Below are 21,360 nucleotides of genomic sequence, written 5' to 3'. Positions count from 1 at the left end.
GGAAGAGGAGGAGGAGGAAGAGGAAGAGGAGGAGGAAAAGGAGGAGGAGGGAGGAGGAGGAGGAGGAGGAGGAAAAGGAGGAGGAGGAGGAAGAGGAGGAGGAGGAAGAGGTGAGTCTGCGGCCATGAGAGTGAACTCTCTCTCTCCATATTTATGTAAACTATGATGAAGATGATGATGAAGGGGAGAGAATGAGTTAATGTCCTCCTCCTCCTCCTCCTCCTCCTCTTTTAGCAGCTGCAAAGCCTCAGAAGCTCCAGCAGGTGGCCGAGCACTCACCTCACCCTCTCGGCCAATCAGAGCGGCGGAGCTGGATGTGGGTGGGGCGTACCAAAAAGAGAGGGAGAGCTGAGATAAAAGTGGAAGAACAGAGACTCTGGACCGAGGACAGGAAGCTGAGCTGAGAAGAGGAGGAGGAGGAGAGGAGGAGGAGGAGGAGGAGGAGAAGAAGAAGAAGAAGAAGAAGAAGAAGAAGAGGAGGAGGAGGAGGAGTGCAGCTCCTGCTACACACTTCTTCTTTCTTGGTTTTCTGTCAGGGTTCAAACTTCCTGGATCTGCTGGTGAGCTGAGGAGAAAGAGGAGGTCTGTGAGGAGGAGCCTCCTCATGCTGTTGAGAGAAGGAAGGAAGGGAGGAAGTAAGGAAGCCAGTTTAGACAACTCCTCGGCTGAAACAGTTGGTTTCGTGCTTCCTGCTTCCTGCTTCCTGCTTCCTGCTGTGGGCTGAAGCTCCACTTCCTGCTCTCAGAATGTGTGCCGGCTCGTGAGGAGCAGGAGGGCAGCGATGGAGCCCGAGGAGGAGCAGCCCGAGGAGGAGCATCCTGAGGAGGTGCAGCCCGAGGAGGAGCAGCCCGAGGAGGTGCAGCCCGAGGAGGAGCAGCCCGAGGAGGTGCAGCCCGAGGAGGAGCAGCCCGAGGAGGAGCAGCCCGAGGAGGAGCAGCCTGAGGAGGAGGAGGTGCAGCCCGAGGAGGAGCAGCCCGAGGAGGAGCAGCCCGAGGAGGAGCAGCCTGAGGAGGAGGAGGTGCAGCCGGCTCAGCGCAGCACCTCCTCGCTGCAGGATGGAGGAGAGGGGCCCTCCTCCTCCTCAGCCTCCCTCCCGGAGCCGCCCCCCCCGGCCCCCAGCAGGAGCTTCACCGGCCTGAGGATCTTCTGTAGGAGGTCAGTGACTCATTTGTATTTATGGACCCAGACGTCTCTTAAGCTGAAGCCAGAGTTCATCTGAACACAGAACCAGAGTTCATCTGAACACAGAACCAGAGTTCATCTGAACACAGAACCAGAGTTCATCTGAACACAGAACCAGAGTTCATCTGTACACAGAACCAGAGTTCATCTGAACACAGAACCAGAGTTCATCTGTACACAGAACCAGAGTTCATCTGAACACAGAACCAGAGTTCATCTGTACACAGAACCAGAGTTCATCTGAACACAGAACCAGAGTTCATCTGTACACAGAACCAGAGTTCATCTGAACACAGAACCAGAGTTCATCTGTACACAGAACCAGAGTTCATCTGAACACAGAACCAGAGTTCATCTGAACACAGAACCAGAGCTTCATGTACTCTGTGTACTACCCGTTCAGGTACTCTGTGTACTACCCGTTCAGGTACTCTGTGTACTACCCGTTCAGGTACTTTGTGTACTACCAATTCAGGTACTCTGTGTACTACCCGTTCATGTACTCTGTGTACTACCTGTTCATGTACTCTGTGTACTACCCGTTCAGGTACTCTGTGTACTACCCGTTCATGTACTCTGTGTACTACCCGTTCATGTACTCTGTGTACTCCCTGTTCAGGTACTCTGTGTACTACCCGTTCAGGTACTCTGTGTACTACCCGTTCAGGTACTCTGTGTACTACCCGTTCATGTACTCTGTGTACTACCCGTTCATGTACTCTGTGTACTACCCGTTCATGTACTCTGTGTACTACCCGTTCATGTACTCTGTGTACTACCCGTTCATGTACTCTGTGTACTACCCGTTCATGTACTCTGTGTACTACCTGTTCATGTACTCTGTGTACTACCTGTTCATGTACTCTGTGTACTACCCGTTCAGGTACTCTGTGTACTCCCTGTTCATGTACTCTGTGTACTACCCGTTCATGTACTTTGTGTACTACCCGTTCAGGTACTTTGTGTACTCCCTGTTCAGGTACTTTGTGTACTCCCTGTTCATGTACTCTGTGTACTACCCGTTCAGGTACTTTGTGTACTCCCTGTTCAGGTACTTTGTGTACTACCCGTTCAGGTACTCTGTGTACTACCCGTTCAGGTACTCTGTGTACTACCCGTTCAGGTACTCTGTGTACTACCCGTTCATGTACTCTGTGTACTCCCTGTTCAGGTACTCTGTGTACTACCTGTTCATGTACTCTCTGTGTACTCCCTGTTCAGGTACTCTGTGTACTACCTGTTCATGTACTCTCTGTGTACTACCTGTTCATGTACTCTGTGTACTACCTGTTCATGTACTCTCTGTGTACTACCTGTTCATGTACTCTCTGTGTACTACCTGTTCAGGTACTCTGTGTACTACCTGTTCATGTACTCTGTGTACTACCTGTTCATGTACTCTGTGTACTACCTGTTCAGGTACTCTGTGTACTACCTGTTCATGTACTCTGTGTACTACCTGTTCATGTACTCTGTGTACTACCTGTTCATGTACTACCTGTTCATGTACTCTGTGTACTACCTGTTCATGTACTCTGTGTACTACCTGTTCATGTACTCTGTGTACTACCTGTTCATGTACTCTGTGTACTACCTGTTCATGTACTCTGTGTACTACCTGTTCATGTACTCTCTGTGTACTACCTGTTCATGTACTCTGTGTACTACCTGTTCATGTACTCTGTGTACTACCTGTTCATGTACTCTGTGTACTACCTGTTCATGTACTCTCTGTGTGTCCAGAGATTACACAGACCCATTTCCTGAGCTATCTTTGTCCCTCACTTGGCCTGTTTTCTACAAATAGCCTGGTCCAGGAGGGACTTTCAGGGAGGAGGAGGAGGACCAGAACTATGAGGAGGTGGAGGAAGAAGAGGTTTAGGTGAGATGAGGAGGGCCAAAGATCATGAAAAAGAAGAGGAGGAATCGGCGAAAAGGTAAGAGGAAAAGGAGGAGGGCCAGGTAAAGAGGAGGAGGAGGAGGAGGATCTAGAAGAGAAGCAGGACAGAGGAGGAGGAGGAGGAGGAGGATCTAGAAGAGAAGCAGGACAGAGGAGGAGGAGGATCTAGAAGAGAAGCAGGACAGAGGAGGAGGAGGATCTAGAAGAGAAGCAGGACAGATGAGGAGGAGGAGGATCTAGAAGAGAAACAGGACAGAGGAGGAGGAGGATCTAGAAGAGAAGCAGGACAGAGGAGGAGGAGGAGGATCTAGAAGAGAAACAGGACAGAGGAGGAGGAGGATCTAGAAGAGAAGCAGGACAGATGAGGAGGAGGAGGATCTAGAAGAGAAACAGGACAGAGGAGGAGGAGGATCTAGAAGAGAAGCAGGACAGAGGAGGAGGAGGAGGATCTAGAAGAGAAGCAGGACAGAGGAGGAGGAGGAGGAGGAGGATCTAGAAGAGAAGCAGGACAGAGGAGGAGGAGGATCTAGAAGAGAAGCAGGACAGAGGAGGAGGAGGGTCTAGAAGAGAAGCAGGACAGAGGAGGAGGAGGAGGAGGAGGATCTAGAAGAGAAGCAGGACAGAGGAGGAGGAGGAGGATCTAGAAGAGAAGCAGGACAGAGGAGGAGGAGGAGGAGGAGGAGGAGGATCTAGAAGAGAAGCAGGACAGAGGAGGAGGAGGATCTAGAAGAGAAGCAGGACAGAGGAGGAGGAGGATCTAGAAGAGAAGCAGGACAGATGAGGAGGAGGAGGATCTAGAAGAGAAACAGGACAGAGGAGGAGGAGGATCTAGAAGAGAAGCAGGACAGAGGAGGAGGAGGAGGATCTAGAAGAGAAGCAGGACAGAGGAGGAGGAGGAGGATCTAGAAGAGAAGCAGGACAGAGGAGGAGGAGGAGGAGGAGGAGGAGGATCTAGAAGAGAAGCAGGACAGATGAGGAGGAGGAGGATCTAGAAGAGAAACAGGACAGAGGAGGAGGAGGATCTAGAAGAGAAGCAGGACAGATGAGGAGGAGGAGGATCTAGAAGAGAAGCAGGACAGAGGAGGAGGAGGAGGATCTAGAAGAGAAGCAGGACAGAGGAGGAGGAGGAGGAGGAGGAGGAGGAGGATCTAGAAGAGAAGCAGGACAGAGGAGGAGGAGGATCTAGAAGAGAAGCAGGACAGAGGAGGAGGAGGATCTAGAAGAGAAGCAGGACAGAGGAGGAGGAGGGTCTAGAAGAGAAGCAGGACAGAGGAGGAGGAGGAGGATCTAGAAGAGAAGCAGGACAGAGGAGGAGGAGGAGGAGGAGGATCTAGAAGAGAAGCTGGACAGAGGAGGAGGAGGATCTAGAAGAGAAGCTGGACAGAGGAGGAGGAGGATCTAGAAGAGAAGCAGGACAGAGGAGGAGGAGGATGATCTAGATGAGAAACAGGTGAGGAGGAGGAGGATCTAGAAGAGAAGCAGGACAGGTGAGGAGGAGGAGGAGATTCAGTGCTGGAGGAATAATAACAAAGAGTTCCTCTTCCTTTTGAGGAGGAGCAGCTGAAAAGAGATATGAAGGGAGGAGGAGAAAAAAGGTGTCAGGTCAAAGGTCAAGAAACATCCAGAGTACCGCCTCTGAGCAGCAGAGGGCAGCAGTGAAGCTGAGCTGCAGTATTTATATACATATGTACTCGTAGTACTATTGACACTGGTCAGATGATCACATTTATCTCCACTGACTGATCAGTTCTGCTGATATCGCACCTGGTCCAGGATCAGCAGTAGGACCAAATGAACCCCCTCCAGGACCCGGTATCCTAGATCTAAATCCAGGAAGTCCCTGAGCCCCTAAGTCTCCTGAGGCCCCTATGGCTACTGTGCCCCGAAGGCCCCTGAGTCCGCTGAGGGGCTCGGGTCAAAGACCCTCATGGATCCGGACCCTGAGGGGCTCGGGTCCGGTCGCCATGACGCTCGATCCATAAAACACTAATTAGTCACGTGTCCGGTGGCGGCTCGTCTGATCTGTTGTTGATCCAGATCCATAATTCAGCAGCAGCCTTGAAGTGTTAATGAGAGGGTATTATGGGATGTCCCCCACCCTGCCCCCCTGTACCACCGCGGCACGAGAGGAGGAGCTGCTCCTGGATCAGTTTGTCCCACATCAGCTCTGTGGTTCCCGGTCAGCAGAGAGGCTCACAAGGATGCTCTGAGATCAGATTGAGTTCGAGAGTTATTTAACAGCAGCTTAGTGTCGCCCCTCCTCTTCCTCTTCCTCCTCCTCTTCCTCCTCCTCAGCGGATCGAGACTTCAGGTTGTATCAAAGCTCTCTGATAGTTTTCTGTTCTTCTGGTTTTATTATACGTGTGTGTGTGTGTGAGAGAAGTATAATTTATTTATCACGTTTCAGTGTTAGTTAGTGTAATCTTCTTGTTTTGGAGGATATTTGGAGAATGAATCCTCAGTGTTTACATTTGATCAAATGTGACCACAGATACTTTTCACAGCAGCATCCTGTTGGTATCAAAGATGTTTTATGCATATTTAGAATTTGCATATTAGTTTCTGTCTGAATGTAGATTATAGTGACGCTACATGATGAAACACCTGCAGTTGATGTATGATTCATATTTGTTAAAGGCTTAATAATTCCATATGTTGCTGAAATGAATGATCAAAAAACAGCCAAAATAAAAGATTTTATTAAAATTGAATGATGTTATTTTTGGTATGTTTGCCTTATTATGATATAAACTTAAACTCAAAGACTGATGACTTATCTTTATTCAATGTTCAATTGGTCCATTAGAGAATGTTGCTAATGTATATCATGAATAATTTCCTTTAATCTGTGCTCTGTTTACCGTTAGCACGCTAATATCTGTGATCCGTTTACCGTTAGCACGCTAATATCTGTGATCCGTTTACCGTTAGCACGCTAATATCTGTGATCCGTTTACCGTTAGCACTGTTAGTACAGACACTGAACTAACCACAGACAGAGTTAGACTTCGGCTCTTTATCAAAGATTTTTTTTTATGGAAGAACTACACTTCCTGTAGTTTTCTTGGTATAACATCTTAGCATTCAAGCTAACTACTCTTTGCGCCCAACAGCCAGAGAGGAGCATTTCAGACGTCTTTCTCGTCTCTCCGTTCAACATGGACACGTTTTTCCGCCGTCACTTTAAGAGGAAGGAAGCCGTTCTGCCGGCGGCTGCGGAGGTCAAATCCGTCCATCAGCGGCGGCCTAGCGTGGCCATCCCGACCAGCAAGGCCCGTCGCCGGTCCAACGCTGGGCTGCCCTCTTCCACGCTGAGCCAGCGGCGGCGCCCCAGTGTCCAGCTGCAGGAGGTGCCGCCGTGTGCCGGAGGGGGGCGCTTGGCAAAGACGGCCCGGCACAACAGGTGGGCGGGACACGTTCGCCGGCGCTCCAGCACCACCACCCCCAGCCTCAACCCCAGGTTCGCCGTGTGCAGGAGCAAGGTGGGGAAGCTGCGGACCATCGACACCCACCTACTCGGCCCATCCATGCTGCTCGCCAGCCTCATCCAGATGACTGAGGAAGTGGAGGAGGAGGGGGCCGGGTTACCGTCCGGAGAGCAGCAGGTGGAGGTGAGGGGCGGCGCCAACAGCGGGAGGATGTTTTCATGCTCCAGCAGCCTCCACTCGGACGGAGACGACGACAGCAGCGATTACTCCACCGCCAACGACAGCCAATCAGAAGCCAGCCCGCCGTCCGAGGTGGAGCAGCTGGCGGAGGAGGAGGAGGAGGACGCTTCCTGGTCACACATCTCCTTCTCCTCCTCCTCTGACCGTGCCTCCTCCTCCAACCTGATGAGGACGTCGCGGGCCCTCATCAGGGCCCCTCGCTGCCTGAGGAGGAACTCGTCTCAGGTGTTTTCAGGAGATGCCGCTCCGTTCAGCCGCCACCAGGCCTCCAGCCAGAAGAAGAGGAGGAGGATCTCCACCATCTCCAAGGCTGGGAGCCCCTGGCCAGGAAGAGGCCCCCCGCTGCCCAGCCGTAGGAGTTCAGTCCACTACCTCAACCACCTGGCCTTCTACCGGGGCCCCGGGCCCTTCAGCCCGCTGGGTGACTCCCATCTGGAGAGCTGGAGCAGCTTTCTGCTGTATGTAGACCTGCAACATGGATCCAGATTTATTCCACTGATAACGACATAGATTCAGGTTTCATGGAAATGTATCGACCTCCTCTCGCGAGTATCTTTCTAAAGTATGGTTCTAGAGTATCTTTCTAGAATATGTTGCTAGAGTATTGTTGTAGAGTATCTTTCTAGAGTATGGTGCTAGAGTATCTTTCTAGAGTATGTTGCTAGAGTATCGTTGTAGAGTATCTTTCTAGAGTATGGTGCTAGTGCATCTTTCTAGATTATGGTGCTAGAGTATCGTTGTAGAGTATCTTTCTAGAGTATGGTAACTGAGTATCGTTGTCGAGTATCTTTCTAGAGGATATTTCTAGAGTATCTTTCTAGAATATGTTGCTAGAGTATCTTTCTAGAATATGTTGCTAGATTATTGTTGTAGAGTATCTTTCTAGAGTATGGTGCTAGAGTATTGTTGTAAAGTATCTTTCTAGAGTATGGTGCTAGAGTATCTTTCTAGAGTATTGTAGTCAAGTATCTTTCTCGAGTATGGTGCTAGAGTATCGTTGTAGAGTATCTTTCTAGAGTATGGTAACTGAGTATCGTTGTCGAGTATCTTTCTAGAGTATATTTCTAGAGTATCTTTCTAGAATATGTTGCTAGAGTATCTTTCTAGAATATGTTGCTAGATTATTGTTGTAGAGTATCTTTCTAGAGTATGGTGCTAGAGTATTGTTGTAAAGTATCTTTCTAGAGTATGGTGCTAGAGTATCTTTCTAGAGTATTGTAGTCAAGTATCTTTCTCGAGTATCGTTGTACAGTATCTTTCTAGAGTATGGTGCTAGAGTATCGTTGTAGAATATCTTTCTAGAGTATCTTTCTAGAGTATTGTTGTCAAGTATCTTTCTAGAGTATGGTGCTAGATAATCTTTCTAGAGTATGGTGCTAGAGTATCGTTGTAGAGTATCTTTCTAGAGTATGGTAACTGAGTATCGTTGTTGAGTATCTTTCTAGAGTATCTTTCTAGAATATGTTGCTAGAGTATCTTTCTAGAGTATCGTTGTAGAGTATCTTTCTAGAGTACGGTGCTAGAGTATCGTTGTAGAGTATCTTTCTAGTGTATGGTGCTAGAGTATTGTTGTAGAGTATCTTTCTAGAGTATTGTAGTCAAGTATCTTTCTAGAGTATCGTTGTACAGTATCTTTCTAGAGTATGGTGCTAGAGTATCGTTGTAGAATATCTTTTTAGAGTATCTTTCTAGAGTATGGTGCTAGATAATCTTTCTAGAGTATGGTGCTAGAGTATCGTTGTAGAGTATCTTTCTAGAGTATGGTAACTGAGTATCGTTGTCGAGTATCTTTCTAGAGTATCTTTCAAGAATATGATGCTAGAGTATCTTTCTAGAGTATCGTTGTAGAGTATCTTTCTAGAGTATGGTGCTAGAGTATCGTTGTAGAGTATCTTTCTAGAGTATGGTGCTAGAGTATTGTTGTAGAGTATCTTTCTAGAGTATGGTGCTAGAGTATCATTGTAGAGTATGGTTCTAGAGTATGGTGCTAGAGTATCTTTCTAGAATATGTTGCTAGAGTATCTTTCTAGAATATGTTGCTAGATTATTGTTGTAGAGTATCTTTCTAGAGTATGGTGCTAGAGTATCTTTCTAGAGTATGGTAACTGGGTATCGTTGTCGAGTATCTTTCTAGAGTATCTTTCTAGAGTATGTTGCTAGAGTATCGTTGTCGAGTATCTTTCTAGAGTATCTTTCTAGAGTATGTTGCTAGAGTATCGTTGTAGAGTATCTTTCTAGAGTATCTTTCTAGAGTATGGTAACTGAGTATCGTTGTCGAGTATCTTTCTAGGAGGAGGAGGACGCTTCCTGGTCACACTTCTCCTTCTCCTCCTCCTCCAACCTGATGAGGGCGTCGCGGGCCCTCATCAGGGGCTTACAATAAGTGCATTAAACCATGAGTCCAAACTCAGAACAACAAAAATCAAGCAAGTACAATTTCTTCAATAAAGTTAAACTACAGAGTGCTATCAGTAAGAGACATTTAAGTGCTACTAAAGTGTTAAACTACAAAGTGCTATCAGTAAGAGACATTTAAGTGCTACTAAAGTGCTACTACGGCTCTACCTTCCCTATTCAAGGTGTAGTCACTAAGATGTGTTTTTAGTCTGTAGAGACTTCCTGTCCTGATGTCAATGGGGAGCTCGTTCCACCAATGAGGAGCCAGCACAGCAAACAGTCTGACTTTGAGTGTTTAGCTCGAAGTGAAGGAGCTACAAGCCGATTGGCCGAAGCCAAGCGAAGTGAGCGAGGTGGGGTGTGAGGTTAGACCATGTCCTGGGTGTGAGGTTAGACCATGTCCCTGGATGTGAGGTTAGACCATGTCCTGGATGTGAGGTTAGACCATGTCCTGGGTGTGAGGTTAGACCATGTCCCTGGATGTGAGGTTAGACCATGTCCTGGATGTGAGGTTAGACCATGTACTGGGTGTGAGGGTAGACCATGTCCTGGGTGTGAGGTTAGACCATGTCCTGGTGTGAGGTTAGACCATGTCCTGGGTGTGAGGTTAGACCATGTCCTGGGTGTGAGGGTAGACCATGTCCTGGGTGTGAGGTTAGACCATGTCCTGGATGTGAGGTTAGACCATGTCCTGGGTGTGAGGTTAGACCATGTCCTGGGTGTAAGGTTAGACCATGTCCTGGGTGTGAGGTTAGACCATGTCCTGGGTGTGAGGTTAGACCATGTCCTGGGTGTGAGGTTAGACCATGTCCTGGATGTGAGGTTAGACCATGTCCTGGATGTGAGGTTAGACCATGTCCTGGATGTAGACCGGACCCGATCTGTTCGCAGCACGGTACTCAAGTACCAATGTTTTGAAGCGGATGCTGCAGCCACCGGTAACCAGTGAAGGTCGCGGAGGAGTGGAGGATTGTGGGTAAATTTAGGAGGTTGAAGACCAGTCGAGCAGCTGCATTCTGGATGAGCTGTAGAGGTCGAATGGCATTAGCAGGTAGACATTGAGATGACCAGAGCCTGGACCAGGACCTGTATTATTCATTAATAATAATGAATACGAGAATATTTGTATCATTAACAATTATGTTTCACATTCATAGTCATAATTCTACGAGGTATCGTGATATCATAAAATAGAGAAAAGTCCTACACGAACACTGCAAATGTAAGTGAATAAATAAATAAGCACTATATAGGCGTGTATTTGGAGAATCATGTTCATTGGATGTGTGTGTGTACCTATACAACTGATGTTGTGAGGACCAGTTAGAATCTTAGACCTTGTGAGGACACTTTTAGAAATGAGGACTTTTGGGCTAGTCCTCTCTTCTTCAAAGGCTTGTCTAAGGGTTCAGACCTGGTTTGAAGATTTAGGTTCATGTCAGTGTTCTCTCAAAGGTAAAAGAACAGGTGTCTGTGTGGCAGGAAATGTTCAGCACACTGTGCTGCTTAGTTGATACAAAATCTAACGTGTAGATTTAATTTTTGACATTATATTGCCACATAAAACCTGTTGTTTTTAAATGAATAATAATTCCTCTGGAACCAGTCCTTAATTTGTCCGTGATCTGGCAGTTTCATGGGTCAGTTTCCTTCAAAGGGTCTTTTGTCTTGTGGTTTCAGGAAAGCCATCGCCAAGTCGGGTCTGCAGCCTGCGGTGGCAACACTCGGACCGGCCGACCTGCCGCCGGAGCCCAACAGCACCGTGGACTGGAGCGTGAGTCACGGCTGAACTGGCCAATCAGCATCCAGCTTCAACTCATTCAATCAATGAGGAAACTTTGAGTTTCAAAGTTCAAGTCAAATCAGTGAAACTAGGAGAGATTACGCTCATAATGATAATGATAAATTTTACTTTATTTCATTAAAGCGTTTGTTTTACCAGAAATATACTTTCCCATGAGAGAGTAAGAGGGCAGCATGAAAACTACAGATCAAAACATCAAAGAAACAAGCAGTGAATTATCTGTGATTTAATAGTTAATTATATATTATACATATAACTATATATATATATATATATATATATATATATATATATATATATACATATATGTATGTATGTATGTATGTATGTGTGTGTGTGTGTATGTATGTATACGTGTGTGTATGTGTGTGTATAAATATATGTGTGTGTGTATATGTATATGTATATGTATATGTATATACATATACATATACATATACATATATCACAACATATTAACATAACCAACACAAACAAACATTATGAACACTGGGTACAAAGTCACAGGATACAGATGTGTTTATGAGTTAATAATGCTTCATAACATTTCATTAATTATTGCATTCTGGATTCTCCTTCATAGAAAAACTCGCATCTAAGTTTATAAATTACTTGATATTAAAATCAAACATTAATTGTTCATAACTTTACATAGATGTTTAAGTGTTATATAATATTTTTACATTTGTCTCGTATGAATGTGTTGGGTTCGCAGGACAACGCCCAGTTCGGGGACCACATCTGGTTTGAGACCAGCGGCTCCGGAGACTTCTGTTATGTGGGAGAGCAGTACTGCATCGCCAAACCCCTGGTGAGTCCCCCTTGTGGCCACAGACGGTACTGCATGGTAATGAACACCGAGAGGGATTACGCGTCAAGACCAGTACTTAGAACATACTGGTACTCAGAACATACTGTATTCCTATAGACCGTAGTAGTAATGACTTCATTCTAACTATCAGAGGCAAGATTGATGATCTCTTGCCCATAACTACTGCCGATCTGTCATCAAGAGGAGTGGCCTTGGAAACGGCTGTATGCCCTGGTGTATATTTGGATGGCTTTTCTAATTCAATTAAATTTTCTAATTCAATTCAATCAGTTTATTTTGTATAGCCCAATATCACAAATCACAAACTCCCCTCAGAGGGCTTTACAATCTGTACACATACGACATCCCTGACCTTTGACCTCACATCAGATCAGGAAAAACTCCCCAAAAATAACCTTTGACAGGGAAAAAAGGGAAGAAACCTTCAGGAGAGCAACAGAGGAGGATCCCTCTCCCCGGATGGACAGATGAATAGATGTCATGTGACCAGATGAACAGAGTTACAGAGTTACATAAACACATTACATGAATATGACAATGTATGAATGGAACTCCAATCCATGAAACAGAAGGAGGTAGAGAGGAGGGGGGGCGGGGCATCAGCAGGGCCAATGGGAGGCCGCCTCACCAGCATCAGACACCTCCAGGTCCAATGGACCCTATGAGACGTGAAGTCACAACGACTCCGGGGAGGAAGCAGAGTTAATAAGGTGCAATGGAGAGATGTAAATTCATCCATAAGGAGAGAGAGAAGAGGAGAGAGGTGCTCAGTGTATCCTAAAACATCCCCCAGCAGCCTATAAGCCTATAGCAACATATCAAGGGGCTGGACCAGGGCAAACCTGATTCAGCCCTAACTATAAGCACTATTAAAGAGGAAAGTCTTAAGTCTATTCTTGAATGAGGTGACTGTGTCTGCCTCCAGGACTGAAAGTGGAAGCTGGTTCCATAAAAGAGGAGCTTGATAACTGAAGGCTCTGGCTCCCATCCTACTTTTTAGGACTCTAGGAACCACAAGTAGCCCCGCATTTAGTGAGCGCAGCTCTCTAGTGGGGCAATATGGTACTACAAGCTCCTTAAGATATGATGGTGCATCACCAATCAAGGCTTTGTAGGTGAGGAGAAGAATTTTAAATGTGATTCTTGATTTTACAGGGAGCCAGTGCAGAGCAGCTAATACAGGAGTCATGTGATCTCTTTTCTTAGTTTTTGTGAGTACACGAGCTGCAGCATTCTGGATTCCCATTAACCTAGACCAATTGTCCTCAACGGTTTCTACTTCTAAACCGTCTACCTGTCTCTGATAAAGGACTCATCTCTGTACTGGTCTTGTTAGACTTACTGGTACTTAGAACATACTGGTACTCATAACATACTGGTACTTAGAACATACTGGTACTTAGAACATACTGGTACTCATAACATACTGGTACTTAGAACATACTGGTACTCATAACATACTGGTACTTAGAACATACTGGTACTTAGAACATACTGGTACTCATAACATACTGGTACTTAGAACATACTGGTACTTAGAACATACTGGTACTTAGAACATACTGGTACTCATAACATACTGGTACTTAGAACATACTGGTACTTAGAACATACTGGTACTCATAACATACTGGTACTTAGAACATACTGGTACTTAGAACATACTGGTACTCATAACATACTGGTACTTAGAACATACTGGTACTCATAACATACTGGTACTTAGAACATACTGGTACTTAGAACATACTGGTACTCATAACATACTGGTACTTAGAACATACTGGTACTCATAACATACTGGTACTCATAACATACTGGTACTTAGAACATACTGGTACTCATAACATACTGGTACTCATAACATACTGGTACTTAGAACATACTGGTACTCATAACATACTGGTACTCATAACATACTGGTACTCATAACATACTAGTACTTAGAACATACTGGTACTCATAACATACTGGTACTTAGAACATACTGGTACTCATAACATACTGGTACTTAGAACATACTGGTACTTAGAACATACTGGTACTCAGAACATACTGGTACTTAGAACATACTGGTACTTAGAACATACTGGTACTTAGAACATACTGGTACTCATAACATACTGGTACTTAGAACATACTGGTACTCATAACATACTGGTACTTAGAACATACTGGTACTCATAACATACTGGTACTCATAACATACTGGTACTTAGAACATACTGGTACTTAGAACATACTGGTACTCATAACATACTGGTACTTAGAACATACTGGTACTTAGAACATACTGGTACTTAGAACATACTGGTACTCATAACATACTGGTACTCATAACATACTGGTACTTAGAACATACTGGTACTTAGAACATACTGGTACTTAGAACATACTGGTACTCATAACATACTGGTACTTAGAACATACTGGTACTCATAACATACTGGTACTTAGAACATACTGGTACTTAGAACATACTGGTACTCATAACATACTGGTACTTAGAACATACTGGTACTCATAACATACTGGTACTTAGAACATACTGGTACTTAGAACATACTGGTACTCATAACATACTGGTACTTAGAACATACTGGTACTTAGAACATACTGGTACTTAGAACATACTGGTACTCATAACATACTGGTACTCATAACATACTGGTACTTAGAACATACTGGTACTCATAACATACTGGTACTCATAACATACTGGTACTTAGAACATACTGGTACTCATAACATACTGGTACTCATAACATACTGGTACTTAGAACATACTGGTACTCATAACATACTGGTACTCATAACATACTGGTACTCATAACATACTGGTACTTAGAACATACTGGTACTTAGAACATACTGGTACTTAGAACATACTGGTACTTAGAACATACTGGTACTCATAACATACTGGTACTCATAACATACTGGTACTTAGAACATACTGGTACTTAGAACATACTGGTACTTAGAACATACTGGTACTCATAACATACTGGTACTTAGAACATACTGGTACTCATAACATACTGGTACTTAGAACATACTGGTACTTAGAACATACTGGTACTCATAACATACTGGTACTTAGAACATACTGGTACTCATAACATACTGGTACTTAGAACATACTGGTACTTAGAACATACTGGTACTCATAACATACTGGTACTTAGAACATACTGGTACTTAGAACATACTGGTACTTAGAACATACTGGTACTCATAACATACTGGTACTTAGAACATACTGGTACTCATAACATACTGGTACTTAGAACATACTGGTACTTAGAACATACTGGTACTTAGAACATACTGGTACTCATAACATACTGGTACTTAGAACATACTGGTACTCATAACATACTGGTACTTAGAACATACTGGTACTTAGAACATACTGGTACTTAGAACATACTGGTACTCATAACATACTGGTACTTAGAACATACTGGTACTCATAACATACTGGTACTTAGAACATACTGGTACTTAGAACATACTGGTACTTAGAACATACTGGTACTCATAACATACTGGTACTTAGAACATACTGGTACTTAGAACATACTGGTACTCATAACATACTGGTACTCATAACATACTGGTACTCATAACATACTGGTACTTAGAACATACTGGTACTTAGAACATACTGGTACTCATAACATACTGGTACTCATAACATACTGGTACTCATAACATACTGGTACTTAGAACATACTGGTACTTAGAACATACTGGTACTCATAACATACTGGTACTTAGAACATACTGGTACTTAGAACATACTGGTACTCAGAACATACTGGTACTCATAACATACTGGTACTCATAACATACTGGTACTTAGAACATACTGGTACTTAGAACATACTGGTACTCATAACATACTGGTACTTAGAACATACTGGTACTCATAACATACTGGTACTTAGAACATACTGGTACTTAGAACATACTGGTACTCATAACATACTGGTACTCATAACATACTGGTACTTAGAACATACTGGTACTCATAACATACTGGTACTTAGAACATACTGGTACTCATAACATACTGGTACTTAGAACATACTGGTACTTAGAACATACTGGTACTCATAACATACTGGTACTTAGAACATACTGGTACTCATAACATACTGGTACTTAGAACATACTGGTACTCATAACATACTGGTACTTAGAACATACTGGTACTTAGAACATACTGGTACTCAGAACATACTGGTACTTAGAACATACTGGTACTTAGAACATACTGGTACTTAGAACATACTGGTACTCATAACATACTGGTACTTAGAACATACTGGTACTCATAACATACTGGTACTTAGAACATACTGGTACTCATAACATACTGGTACTCATAACATACTGGTACTTAGAACATACTGGTACTTAGAACATACTGGTACTCAGAACATACTGGTACTCATAACATACTGGTACTCATAACATACTGGTACTTAGAACATACTGGTACTTAGAACATACTGGTACTCAGAACATACTGGTACTTAGAACATACTGGTACTTAGAACATACTGGTACTTAGAACATACTGGTACTCATAACATACTGGTACTTAGAACATACTGGTACTCATAACATACTGGTACTTAGAACATACTGGTACTTAGAACATACTGGTACTCATAACATACTGGTACTTAGAACATACTGGTACTCATAACATACTGGTACTTAGAACATACTGGTACTTAGAACATACTGGTACTCATAACATACTGGTACTTAGAACATACTGGTACTCATAACATACTGGTACTCATAACATACTGGTACTTAGAACATACTGGTACTTAGAACATACTGGTACTTAGAACATACTGGTACTCATAACATACTGGTACTTAGAACATACTGGTACTTAGAACATACTGGTACTTAGAACATACTGGTACTCATAACATACTGGTACTCATAACATACTGGTACTTAGAACATACTGGTACTCATAACATACTGGTACTCATAACATACTGGTACTTAGAACATACTGGTACTTAGAACATACTGGTACTTAGAACATACTGGTACTCATAACATACTGGTACTTAGAACATACTGGTACTTAGAACATACTGGTACTCATAACATACTCGTACTTAGAACATACTGGTACTTAGAACATACTGGTACTTAGAACATACTGGTACTCATAACATACTGGTACTTAGAACATACTGGTACTTAGAACATACTGGTACTTAGAACATACTGGTACTCATAACATACTGGTACTTAGAACATACTGGTACTTAGAACATACTGGTACTTAGAACATACTGGTACTCATAACATACTGGTACTTAGAACATACTGGTACTCATAACATACTGGTACTTAGAACATACTGGTACTTAGAACATACTGGTACTTAGAACATACTGGTACTCATAACATACTGGTACTTAGAACATACTGGTACTCATAACATACTGGTACTTAGAACATACTGGTACTTAGAACATACTGGTACTTAGAACATACTGGTACTCATAACATACTGGTACTTAGAACATACTGGTACTCATAACATACTGGTACTTAGAACATACTGGTACTCATAACATACTGGTACTTAGAACATACTGGAACTTAGAACATACTGGTACTCATAACATACTGGTACTCATAACATACTGGTACTTAGAACATACTGGTACTTAGAACATACTGGTACTCATAACATACTGGTACTTAGAACATACTGGTACTTAGAACATACTGGTACTCATAACATACTGGTACTTAGAACATACTGGTACTTAGAACATACTGGTACTCATAACATACTGGTACTCATAACATACTGGTACTTAGAACATACTGGTACTCATAACATACTGGTACTTAGAACATACTGGTACTCATAACATACTGGTACTCATAACATACTGGTACTTAGAACATACTGGTACTTAGAACATACTGGTACTCATAACATACTGGTACTCATAACATACTGGTACTTAGAACATACTGGTACTTAGAACATACTGGTACTCATAACATACTGGTACTTAGAACATACTGGTACTTAGAACATACTGGTACTCATAACATACTGGTACTCATAACATACTGGTACTCATAACATACTGGTACTTAGAACATACTGGTACTCATAACATACTGGTACTTAGAACATACTGGTACTCATAACATACTGGTACTCATAACATACTGGTACTTAGAACATACTGGTACTTAGAACATACTGGTACTCATAACATACTGGTACTCATAACATACTGGTACTTAGAACATACTGGTACTTAGAACATACTGGTACTCATAACATACTGGTACTCATAACATACTGGTACTTAGAACATACTGGTACTTAGAACATACTGGTACTCATAACATACTGGTACTCATAACATACTGGTACTCATAACATACTGGTACTCATAACATACTGGTACTTAGAACATACTGGTACTTAGAACATACTGGTACTCATAACATACTGGTACTTAGAACATACTGGTACTCATAACATACTGGTACTTAGAACATACTGGTACTTAGAACATACTGGTACTCATAACATACTGGTACTTAGAACATACTGGTACTTAGAACATACTGGTACTCATAACATACTGGTACTCATAACATACTGGTACTTAGAACATACTGGTACTTAGAACATACTGGTACTCATAACATACTGGTACTCATAACATACTGGTACTTAGAACATACTGGTACTTAGAACATACTGGTACTCATAACATACTGGTACTCATAACATACTGGTACTTAGAACATACTGGTACTCATAACATACTGGTACTCATAACATACTGGTACTTAGAACATACTGGTACTCATAACATACTGGTACTCATAACATACTGGTACTTAGAACATACTGGTACTTAGAACATACTGGTACTCATAACATACTGGTACTCATAACATACTGGTACTTAGAACATACTGGTACTTAGAACATACTGGTACTCATAACATACTGGTACTTAGAACATACTGGTACTTAGAACATACTGGTACTCATAACATACTGGTACTTAGAACATACTGGTACTCATAACATACTGGTACTTAGAACATACTGGTACTCATAACATACTGGTACTTAGAACATACTGATAATTAGAACATACTGGTACTCATAACATACTGGTACTTAGAACATACTGGTACTCATAACATACTGGTACTTAGAACATACTGGTACTTAGAACATACTGATAATTAGAACATACTGGTACTCATAACATACTGGTACTTAGAACATACTGGTACTTAGAACATACTGGTACTTAGAACATACTGGTACTCATAACATACTGGTACTTAGAACATACTGGTACTTAGAACATACTGATAATTAGAACATACTGGTACTCATAACATACTGGTACTTAGAACATACTGGTACTCATAACATACTGGTACTTAGAACATACTGGTACTTAGAACATACTGATAATTAGAACATACTGGTACTCATAACATACTGGTACTTAGAACATACTGGTACTCATAACATACTGGTACTTAGAACATACTGGTACTCATAACATACTGGTACTTAGAACATACTGGTACTTAGAACATACTGATAATTAGAACATACTGGTACTCATAACATACTGGTACTTAGAACATACTGGTACTTAGAACATACTGATAATTAGAACATACTGGTACTCATAACATACTGGTACTTAGAACATACTGGTACTTAGAACATACTGATAATTAGAACATACTGGTACTCATAACATACTGGTACTTAGAACATACTGATACTTAGAACATACTGGTACTTAGAACATGTGCGTCCAAGGTCGGTGGAGTGGGGAATAAGTCGCTTCCCAAAGTCTCGGCAAAAAATTCCAACATAAATTTGCCCGGATCACTCCCTTCTATTTTCTCCGCCAAGTTGGTCACTCTTAGATCGGACCACCTCGATCTGTTTCAGATCATCCACCGCGTCAGCAAGAATACAGTTTCTATTTTTTAGCGAGGCGCACATTTCTTCGAGGCCGACAATTGTGTCGCTGTGGTCCAACGGGGCTACTTCGATATCCGTAACCCGTCGGCCGTGTTCCTCCGTAGCTTCACGTAGCTTGTTGATCGAGTCCGCCAGTGGGGCCAAGGCCTCATCAATGGTGTTTTTGAGGTCACTAACCAGCATGGTGCGCAACTTCTCCAAGTCCACCGGTAGAGACGACGAGCCACCCGAGGCGGTAGCAGCCATCTTGACTTTAGCTCGAGCTGTGGTCGTCGTCGGCCCTCCCGGTGATGTGGTGGCTCGTTCGTCTTTCTTCGTCCGCAGATTATGGCTCATTGTCTCTCAGGCGTAAATATGAAGCCGTACAGGCAGAAGTATTAATGTGTTTTTAAGATTTAATCATTTAAAAGTAGCGAAGTACGGAGCCCCCTCGCATGCTAACCTGAAGTTCCTGGTAAAGTGCTTTTTGAAAGACTTTAAAAGTTGAAGGTGATGCGTTCCAATCTAAACCTCAATATGTTAAGAAGTAACCAGCTAAACCTTGATGTAAACATAACTTTGGTTATAATTCACAATGTAAACTGTACTAAATACACTTAAATACACTACAGTTTTGTTGTACGGGAAGTTCCTTTTGCAGGAAACAGGGTCGGAGGTGGACTTGAACCGCCGACCCTCATTAACAGCATGCAAAGATATGATGATATTACATATTACAGCCTGTCTGCATCTTATTGTGTTTCTCACACCAAGAACTGCCAATCATTTGCCCTTCACTCTTCCAAGCTGTTAATAAGTATCCTGATGCAGTAAATCCGTCCTTATTTTATGCAGCAGAAGTCGGTGTCGAGGAAGAAGTGTGCGGGCTGTAAGATCTCGGTGCACACGATGTGCATGCAGCAGCTGGAGAAGGTGACTCGTCTTCCTCGTCTTCCTCGTCTTCCTCGTCTTCCTCGTCTTCCTCACAAGCTTCTCCGCTCACGTCTGTCGTCTCTGTTCAGATTAATTTCAGGTGCAAGCCGTCGTTCAGAGAAGCAGGAAGTCGGGCGGTTCGAGAGGTCAGTTCTTCTCCACACATCCTTGAGAGCCCACTTCGCCACACATTGGTCATCCGGTTTTATTCAGTTCTACAGTTGGAGGATTTAAATTACAATAATATTTTGAGAATTATTTTTATAACAGTAGAAACATCTGACAGTGATTTTAAGAAGCTTGGAACAAAATAATTAGTTGATAATTTAGAAATACGTTGCAATAAATCCCAAGCTCAGCCAAACAATACTGTTTAATTATGATTTACAGTAATGTATAGTTATGTGCAGTATTGTAGTGTATTTTAATCACAGTGCAGTAATTAGAAAAGTGTGTGTGTGTATATATATGTATGTGTATGTATATATATATATATATGTATGTGTGTGTATATGTATGTATATATATTTTAATTAGCATGGCACACCTGTGTTACTGAGAGGTTGACTGTGGATTTGATGACAGCAACCTGTTAAAGTTGTGAATTTGACAGAGAAC

At 42.8% G+C, this 21,360-nt stretch overlaps 1 protein-coding gene across 8 annotated transcripts in view; it reads left to right on the top strand.

The window, feature by feature from the left end:
- Positions 1-970: 970 nt before the first annotated feature.
- The window catches only part of dgkzb (diacylglycerol kinase, zeta b), a 49,062-nt gene continuing 28,672 nt past the window's right edge, over positions 971-21,360 (top strand). For 5 of the 8 annotated variants that reach the window (XR_004609614.1, XR_004609613.1, XM_034535638.1 and 2 more), the window contains exons 1-6: positions 2,831-3,119; positions 6,196-7,208; positions 10,828-10,921; positions 11,667-11,762; positions 20,665-20,742; positions 20,832-20,888. Coding sequence is in view for 6 of the 8 variants with exons in the window: in XM_034535638.1 (XP_034391529.1) it covers positions 6,241-7,208; positions 10,828-10,921; positions 11,667-11,762; positions 20,665-20,742; positions 20,832-20,888 (1,293 nt within the window). In the remaining 2 variants the exon portion in view is untranslated. Of the gene's footprint in view, positions 1,156-2,830; positions 3,120-6,195; positions 7,209-10,827; positions 10,922-11,666; positions 11,763-20,664; positions 20,743-20,831; positions 20,889-21,360 lie in introns of those variants that run through there. The other 3 variants (XM_034535636.1, XM_034535637.1, XM_034535641.1) reach the window with 3 other exon arrangements.

The sequence above is a fragment of the Cyclopterus lumpus genome, chromosome 6, assembly GCF_009769545.1.
Source record: "Cyclopterus lumpus isolate fCycLum1 chromosome 6, fCycLum1.pri, whole genome shotgun sequence".
NCBI classification, from domain to species: domain Eukaryota; kingdom Metazoa; phylum Chordata; class Actinopteri; order Perciformes; family Cyclopteridae; genus Cyclopterus; species Cyclopterus lumpus.
This window is presented reverse-complemented; position numbering and strand designations above follow the sequence as displayed.